The 8,776-nt window shown below is 40.4% G+C and overlaps 1 protein-coding gene across 1 annotated transcript; it reads right to left on the bottom strand.

Moving 5' to 3' along the window:
- Nucleotides 1-2,547: 2,547 nt before the first annotated feature.
- LOC105053679 (putative disease resistance protein RGA3) lies at nucleotides 2,548-8,202 on the bottom strand. Its single transcript, XM_073245239.1, is given in 5 exon segments — nucleotides 2,548-3,061; nucleotides 3,276-3,584; nucleotides 3,744-5,418; nucleotides 5,420-5,483; nucleotides 5,486-8,202. Coding segments are annotated over 3 exon segments (3,384 nt in total). The 5' UTR covers nucleotides 7,848-8,202; the 3' UTR covers nucleotides 2,548-3,061; nucleotides 3,276-3,584; nucleotides 3,744-4,460.
- Between the last annotated feature and the right edge of the window lie 574 nt (nucleotides 8,203-8,776).

The raw sequence follows: 8,776 nt of genomic DNA, 5'->3' as shown, positions 1-8,776 counted from the left end.
TATATGTATACAATAAAAATATTTAATATATTACTTCTATTTACTTTATTTTTCTAATCAAAATAAATAAATAATATGTTATTAATAAAAATATTAATTCTATAATAATTAATATATTTATAAGATTAATAATTTATAAAACTAATAAATATATTTAATATAATAATATGATACATAAATATATTTTTATAAAATATATCATGCATAATTTTGGTATTAATGTGGCCGATGCTTTTAAGTTCTCGTAGAATATCAAATATGTTAATCATTAGAGATCAAATTACTATAAAATTCAGACCAACGATGTTCTCAGATTACCATGATGATCCTATTAGGATCCCCAAACGCTATCAGGAGAGGCTCTCCTTTCAGAATAGAGATTAGCGCCCGTCCCATATTACTTTTGTTCAAGATTGACATAGTGGGTGGCTGTGATGGCGAGAGGGGACGAGTCTTCATCTCCTCTTAGAACAGAGGAAGAAAGTAGGTTGGGCAGTGGCCTGGTGGTAGTGGTAAACAGCCAAAGGACAGGCAATTAGTGGCAACAGTTGAACGGGTGATGGTGACGGCAAGCAGCCAACCAACAAAAAAAAAAAAAAAAAAATGGAATGACTCAAAAACAAGAATCAATAGGGTTTGGCATCGGTTTCAAGCTATGGTTTGCTTATAACTTAGGCATAGGGTTCGATGAGAGGCTCGACCAGGACCTATCGTGGGGGTCCCAGCTTCGAAACACAACTGAAGAAAGTAAAACAAGGGAGGGTGCCGTAAAGCAGGGGAGGGGGTTTTAACAAAATCCAAAGATCTTTTAAAGAATATTCCGGCCGATGGCAACGGTCCAGTGGAAGGGTTAGGTTGGGCAAGGCGAGGAGGTCGACGACACCATTACAACACATAAGAGGAAAAGAGAGAAAGGAAAAGAGGCGGTGGGAACTTGGTGTTGGCTGTCTTCGACGATCGGAAGGCTATTGATTGATTATAGCAACGTCAGCGGCCAAGCGACACTCGAAAAGGACTTTGAGAAGGAGCGAGAGAGAGAGCGAGACATGGGATACCCTAAGATACCCTGGGAGCGGGGTGGGGATTAAATAATTGGCACGGTTACCTGGAGTTTGAGAAGGAGACACAGTCCGAGTCTGCCAGGAGGGCTACATCCTGGTTAGATTTAGGAACGGGCTGTTCTGCACCACGCCCGGCACCAGGCTGCAAGCCCGAACATAGATACATGCATTGGAATGTCGAGAACCAATAGATGGATTCTCCTTTGGGTGATGCGGAGCCATAAATTCATGCTTACAAAAACACTGGCTCTAAAAGAAAGGGCAATTAAGTAACTTCCCATTTACAAGAACATGCTTTCATGGGAAAAGTTTCCCAGAAAAATGTTCATTCCAAAATTCTGAGCAAAATGTTCAATTCAAAATTCTGTGCGCTAATTTTAGGTTTCAAGTCACCGAAATGCATTCCAGCATATCATTTTTCTCTGTAAGAAACCAAGCCAATGTTCCGTGGACCATTCTTGAGGCCAAGGTAACTTCCATTTCCTGCATTCCACAAACCCTGCACCCAATGAATGCACATCCAGAGAGAGAAACTACAAAGGGTAAGGGTAGACCAAAGCCAGCAGTGCTTTGATCGGCTGTTGGCATCGCAGTCTGCTGTCAGCAGCACTGGGGAGAGGTTCCAGTTCCAAGGCAGAAAATGGCATTGTCACGTATTTCGCAAAACGAGTAAAATCTAATTTCAATACAATGAAAAACATAAATAACCAATGTGAAATAATTAAAAAATAATAATTTTGCAGCAGCTTCCTAGTTATTCTGGATGCTTATTTACAAACAGGACATGAACCTATGCCGGCTGAATGCCATATATATCAAATGATTAATAATACTGATTCTATCGAATATATATATATATATAAAAAAAAAAAAAAAAAAAAAAAAAAAAAAAAAAATATATATATATAAAAGAGCAGATTTGGATAAGGTCGATCGAAATTGGATTAAAATCGATTAGATCAAAACTAGATAATTAGGGCCTATATAAATGATTCAATCGTTGGATGTGACTACTATTTTAAAACTACTTATACATAAAAAATATATAATTTAAAGACCCCAATTTATGTATCAAGTGATTAAAAAATATATTTAATTTAATTTTATTTAAACTATCTAATTTTTAACTACTTATGCATAAGTAGAGTCCTCCAAATGTATAATTTTTTATGTGCAAGCAATTCTCAGATATAGATCACATTCAATGATTTGGATCATTGATGTGGGATCTCTATTATAGAGTTTTGATCTAATCGGATATGAGTCCAAATCCGATCGATTTGATTTTAGCTTGGCTATATATATATGTGTGCGTGTGAAAGAAAAAAATTCAGAGTTATTGTGAATCCATTCAATCAAAGTTGAAGGAAGAATGAATATTCAGTGATCAAATGTTCATTCCCAAATATGATAGATCTTTCGAAAAACTAATTAATCAACAAGAATAAAGAGAGATCCTGTTCTATCATATCAATACCGACAACAATAAAATTTATAATAAGAGAAAAATCCATTTACTTTAGAAACCATGAGGGTTCAAGTAGCTCTATCCCCAACAAAATGTTCATTTTGCTTCCCACTCTGGGCTATCATCTGCAAACAGATCCTGATATTTGATTTCAATAGATTTTAAAAATGCTCTCTTAGAAACTACTTCAGGGATTGGCTTTCACACGTCATACAAAAGGCTAAATTTCATAGCAGTAGGAATTAAGAGGATAGAGGATGCTACAGCAGCTCCAACCATACGATGCAAAAAATTGAATATGTTGCACTTAGCTGTCGCTTCTTCAGAGCAAATGCCGTGATAATGGATGGTTTTTGAAACAACTTTGGTGGATTCAGATAAGGCTCGATTTGCATGGAGGGCTCGGCTCCCATAAGAAGAATTCGTTGGCTGGGAAGTTCCCAAACAGAAAGAAGATCACATGCAAGGGGACCCAGTGAAAGTTCTGTGACCTCAAGTTGCTGAAGGATAGGAACTGATCGGTGAAATGAACCTGCATTACAATATCATAATGAAATTTGAGAAAATTGAATGCAGCATGACATTAGCACCATAATGAAGCAACCATATGCATGTACTGCATTCATTTTCTGAGGTATTAAGTCTGCTAAAATTAAGACTGCGTGATGGCTCTAGGCGTTCTGCATGTGAATATGCACATAGTGACATCAGAACTCAAGAAACCAAGTAAACATTAATAGCATTACCTTAGATGCAAGACATAGGCAGCTAGCTGAGATCAATAGTAATAGCTGAGCTAGTGAACCTCTTAACTAAAACAGGCTTGTCACAGATGCATAGCTAGCAAACCATGGACTTTTTCAAGTCTGTGCGGAGGAATAACAGGGGAGATGATTCCTTGCAGAGATTTACACCAACGGCATATATTATGGAGGTCAGTTGGTTAAACATGCCAGCCTCCATGACATTTCATCCTTGGTAACTTGATGTGCAGTGATGTGCCAGCCTGATTACTTGATGCAATGTTCTTGCAAGGTCGCTTCATTGCGTACTGCCTAAGGAATTTTAAAATGCAAGTGAAAGACAAAATTTCCAGTCAATTTTAAGCTCGCAATTGAAACAAGAGTTTTGTACAAAAAAAAAAAAAATTGAAACAAGCGCTAAAACCAAAACACAAAATTTGTGCTTAAACAATATCTTAATAATTAACTTACAGGTCGTATAGATGACATGAAGATCCCTTGGTAGCATTATTCAGCGCTGTAGAAGGACATACTTCTTAATGTTTTACTCAGCCCAATTTCAGATAATGGTATATTGTTGTCTTGCAAGAGCATTTTCAGATCCTCTATTTTGTTACTCCGATCTCAATGCGTGCCTGATCTGTTTCTAGATCCTATAACCCCTGAATCTTCCATCACCACCCTCTTCCTGTAACTTCTCTGTAGTTTTTCTTCCATTCTTAATAAACTTGGGTGGCTGTTTTAGCCCCTCTTCATCAAGAAAACAATGAGGGTATGTCTTAAGGCTAGGGAAAAATGAACCGATTCCAGACTGGAAAAAACAAGGACTTTGTGAAGCTATTATCCTTGCATATGGTCGTAATCTGGAGCACTAATATATTTTTTTTTAACCAAAATGGAGGTAGGAGACAGCCACCAGATCTTATTAATATAAGGGATTAGTTATGTACGAGGGTGGGGCTCACTCCATGTGGAGTGAAATTACAAGAGAGGAAATTTAAAGCTACTGGTGAAGAGAACTTTCAAACGGAATAACAGAGCAACAGAAGAAGGCAAACAGAGAGTTTTACAAAGGCAGATTCTAGAATGAGTCATTAATATATGCAAAAAATGTTTGTGTTTGGATATGTGATATAGATATAGAATTTGAAGTTCACCTGAAAAATGGATGTAGAGCGAAATTAATGTTCACAACATTTGTATGGTTTCCTGATAAATACGTATGAAAGGTATGTGAACAATCTTTGGCCAATCAGCTCCTCCTCTTTGGCATCGGTCCCTCAACAAAAGGCATCCATCGATGTGTAATTCTTTGAGCGAAGCAGACAAGCCATTCCCTGGCAGTGAGCTAACCTTGGGACAGGTGAGTATATGCAACTTCCTGATAGAGGAGAAATTTACCAAAGAAGTAGGCAGGCTTTCAAGGTTTCGGCAGTCATAAATCTCCAGCTCTTGAAGGGATGTTAGTTGCTGGAACCACAGCTCCTGTTCCCTTGTAAAGTTCGTCATACGATGACACCAATAAATACGCATATACTGCAGTGAGGGGAGGCTTCCCAACAAAATCCACAGATTTTGACGTAGGATCGTGTCGTCTATGCAGAGACGATTTAGAGTTCGCAGTCCCTGCTCCTCATGGAGCTGCACAGTCTCTGAGGACTCGGTGAGCTTAGGACAACTTGTGAGGTCTAGTTCTTCAAGAGTTGAAAGGAACTGGAACCCCCCAATTAACTTCATCTCCGGGCAATCCCAAAGGTCCAACTTTTTGAGAGCCCTCAAATTTGATAAACAAAGAGATACCTGGGCTTGGTAACGAATGATCCTTAAATTGGTGAGAGATGTGAGACCATGCAAACATCTGGGCAGTGCACTACCGAAGTCACAGCAATCAATGATGCGGAGAAATTCCAGCGATGAGGACAGGAAGAGAAGGGGGACCTTCCTTAGCTTGAAGCATTTATCGAGGTGGAGTGTACGGAGGCGAGGTAAAAATCGTGAGCCATCTGGTTCCAGCCACTCCTCCCATATATCGAAGGCACCGAATGTTAGTAAATCCAGGGATGGAAATGCCACACTGGTGTCGCCATAAAATTCACGACCAATTCGTTTACGCAGCAATTCCATCGAAGCTAGGAAGGCAGTGCTAGGGGATACTATCCAACCTGCCACAAGATTTTAGATCAATCAATTCTAGATTGGTGAGAAACTTACCTCCACCATCCAAGTTGGAAATATGATTCCTCCATAGCCCTTGATCTTCAGCTCTTTGAGATTGGGATGTGGTTGGAGGCCTTCAAGTATCTCCTTCTCTACATCAGGAAGACTTCTTACGTCAAAATTCTTTTCTAAATCCAATGCAGTTAGGTGTTCTTTGTCTTTCAACATCGCCGCCATGGCCGCCTCCTTGCTATTGACATTCTCAAGATTCTTGATCGAAAGGCGTCTCCGAAGATTTCTCAAGCCCTTCAACTCTCCAATCTCATGTCGCCTCTTCTTTGTGACTTGGAATTCCTCTAATTCTTGAAGGTTGGTAAGATCTCCAATCCCAGTAATTTGAGAAATCGTGTTCGCTTCTCCACATAAATGCCGCAAGTTGATTAATTTGTTCATGTCTCTCGGTAACCTCAGAATGCGGCAAGATCGCATGTTCAGAACTTGCAGATGGCATAGTCTACAAATGGATTTGGGCAGTCGTTTGATGTGAGTGCTGGAGACATCCAAGTACCGTAGATGTGATAACCCACTGATAGCATCTGGTAGATTCTTCAGCTTCAGGTGACAGTAAGAAATATCCAAAACACGCAGGCTTTTTGATTGTTTGAACATGCCATCAAGAAAATGGTAAAATTTTTCAGAATCGCAATCACCAAAGAACAAAATGGACCGTAGGTTTCGAAGTTTACACCTGTCCTCAAATGCATCCATTCTATCAGTCCTAAGAGTCAAGTGGCGAATCGTCTCTGGAATTTCTCCTTTCTCATCACTAACGACCAAACATTCATCCAACGAAACACAAACTGCCAATTCTCTTATCAGATCATGCATCACGTACTTGTTATTCGGAGTTGGTAGAAAGAAGTGCCTGCTAGCTAATTCATCAAATATCTGACCCCCGATGTCCTCCATTCTCATTCTTACTCGATTCTTGTTCTGGATAAAACCTTGAGCCATCCACATCTGGACCAACCGATCTTTTTCGAAAATATAGCTCCTGGGAAATATGGAACAATAAGCGAAGCATTGCTTGAGATTTGCGTTCAAGTGTTCGTAACTTAAAGCAAGAGATGGAAGGATGTTATCTAAAACATATTCATGTTCCCACCACTCACTTTCTAGGATCACCTTCCAGTAATCCTCATCTAGTTTGGACTTCAATAAACTACTCAGTACCTTTCCAGCTAGGGGTAAACCATGTAGTTTTTCAGATATTTTCCTTCCTATTGTTTGCAATTTTTTCCTTTGCTCTTCCTCGAGAGTGGCTTCACCAAATGCACAATGTTCGAAAAGTCTCCAGTGGTCATCTTCCTTTAGGCTTTTCAATTCTATCGGGTCCATCGTGCCCATGACTTCTGCTACTACTGGACTTTGAGTTGTCACCAAAACCATGCTTCCTTTCGCCCCGGATGTTAAGACACTACGGAGTTCTTTCCACTTGCTTCCTGTCTCATCCCACACATCATCAAGGACAAACAAAAACCTCTTGTTCCTTGTAGCATCTCCGAGTTTCACTAGAATTCCATCCAAACTAATATCGTGGGAGATCCGGTCATCTGTCGAGGAATATACCAGCTCTTTAGCGATCCGCTTGACATCAAAATTGTCAGACACATAGACCCACCTCCTCAGCTCAAAGTGCCTTGCTACTCTTTCATCATTATAAATAAGTTGAGCCAGAGTGGTCTTGCCAACACCTCCGATGCCGACTACAGGAAGAACACCAAGACTAGGGCAGCTACTAGTCTCAGCCCCACATGCGATGCTAGATTTCGGTTCATCAGCAGCTAAATGCAACAGCACATCTAACATCATGTCTCTCTCTTGGTCTCTCCCAAACACAATATCCTGGATAATCGAGCTGGTCTCTCTGGTCACACTCATCTGCCTTGAGCTGTAGGCCTTTAATTGTTCTTCTTTGCAATTGATATCAGTATAAATCTTGTCAAGATTTTCCACGAGATTCTTCAAGTTTTTGAGGTCGTCGTCGAACATCATAAAATGCTTGAGAAGCTTAACAGCAGAGGATGCAAAGTCTCTCACCTTGCTCTTGTCGTGCAGCTTATCATGTAGCTCCTTGAATTCAAGCTCATCCAGCACATCGTCGGCCTCGTAGGCAGCATCTTTGAGTTCCCTCAGCCATGTGGCCAGAGCTGGGTCCCTGATCGGCCTCCCCTCTGCTGCTTGGATCGCGGCTTGGATACGAGGAAGTCTAGCCTTCACATCCTCCACCATGGTCCTAACACCAGTGAGCAGATCATGCTGGTCCCTCAAATGCAACGCGACCATGTCAGCCAGTTTATTTAGGACGTAGGATGCAAACCATTCTCCGACCATCATTCCGATCTTCCCGACATCCATATTGGAGGACGCTCCGGCTGCGTGGTGGTAGTCTTGTTGTCACGCCCCGAACCCAACACTCGGGTCGGATACGTGATGGCCGCACACTCCTTAGAGCAAGCCCTAAAGAATATGCAAGGCCAAATTAAATCATTACAATCTTATCAACCATAATATTTAATTTCAACAATAATTCATAAAACTTGCATAATTACAATTAACATTCCTTCAATCCTCTGATCAAGTATCAACGGTACTCTATCTATGTATCCGCTCACTCACAAATCCATACCATAGCCAACCATGGACATCTTGTAACTCTGAGAAGAAAAGAAAGATAAAGGGGTGTGAGCTTTACAGCCCAGTAAGAATTCCCATATCACACTGATATAGTAATATAGTCTGAAAATAAAGAATAGCAATAAAATATAAAATCTCATGTTCAATGTCCAAAATAATGCAAACATTCATAAATTTGCTGTCTTGTCAAAATAGATGCATCATTATATGTTAACAGGTGAAACATTTTTGTTCAACAATTGTTTCATGCCTTATCTTTCATTTCTCTTTTCATAATCACATGACTTTTAACATTTTCTTTCTGGCTCTGGACTATCCAAGTCTATACCTCAGTCATCATTCGGATCGAATCCACTTTAAAAAATCTTTCAAGACTGTCCCAGGATGAGCTCCTGACCGGCTGTCCCACGTACCAAAGCCCGTGAGAGGCTGTCCCAGGCATAAGCTCCTGGCGGGCTGTCCCAGGCATGAGCTCCTGGCCGGCTGATCCATCTGTAAGCCAGTGGGGGCTGTCCCAGGCATAAGCTCCTGGCGGGCTGTCCCAGGCATAAGCTCCTGGCCGGCTGTTCCACATGACAAGGCTAGTCCATACCATATATCTCTTTCTTTTCATTTAATCATTATGTGTTGATTTCATCAATCAATTCTGT

The sequence above is a fragment of the Elaeis guineensis genome, chromosome 11 (genome assembly GCF_000442705.2).
Source record: "Elaeis guineensis isolate ETL-2024a chromosome 11, EG11, whole genome shotgun sequence".
Classification (NCBI taxonomy): domain Eukaryota; kingdom Viridiplantae; phylum Streptophyta; class Magnoliopsida; order Arecales; family Arecaceae; genus Elaeis; species Elaeis guineensis.
The sequence above is the reverse complement of the archived record's forward strand: the minus strand, read 5'-3'. Positions and strand labels throughout refer to the sequence as shown.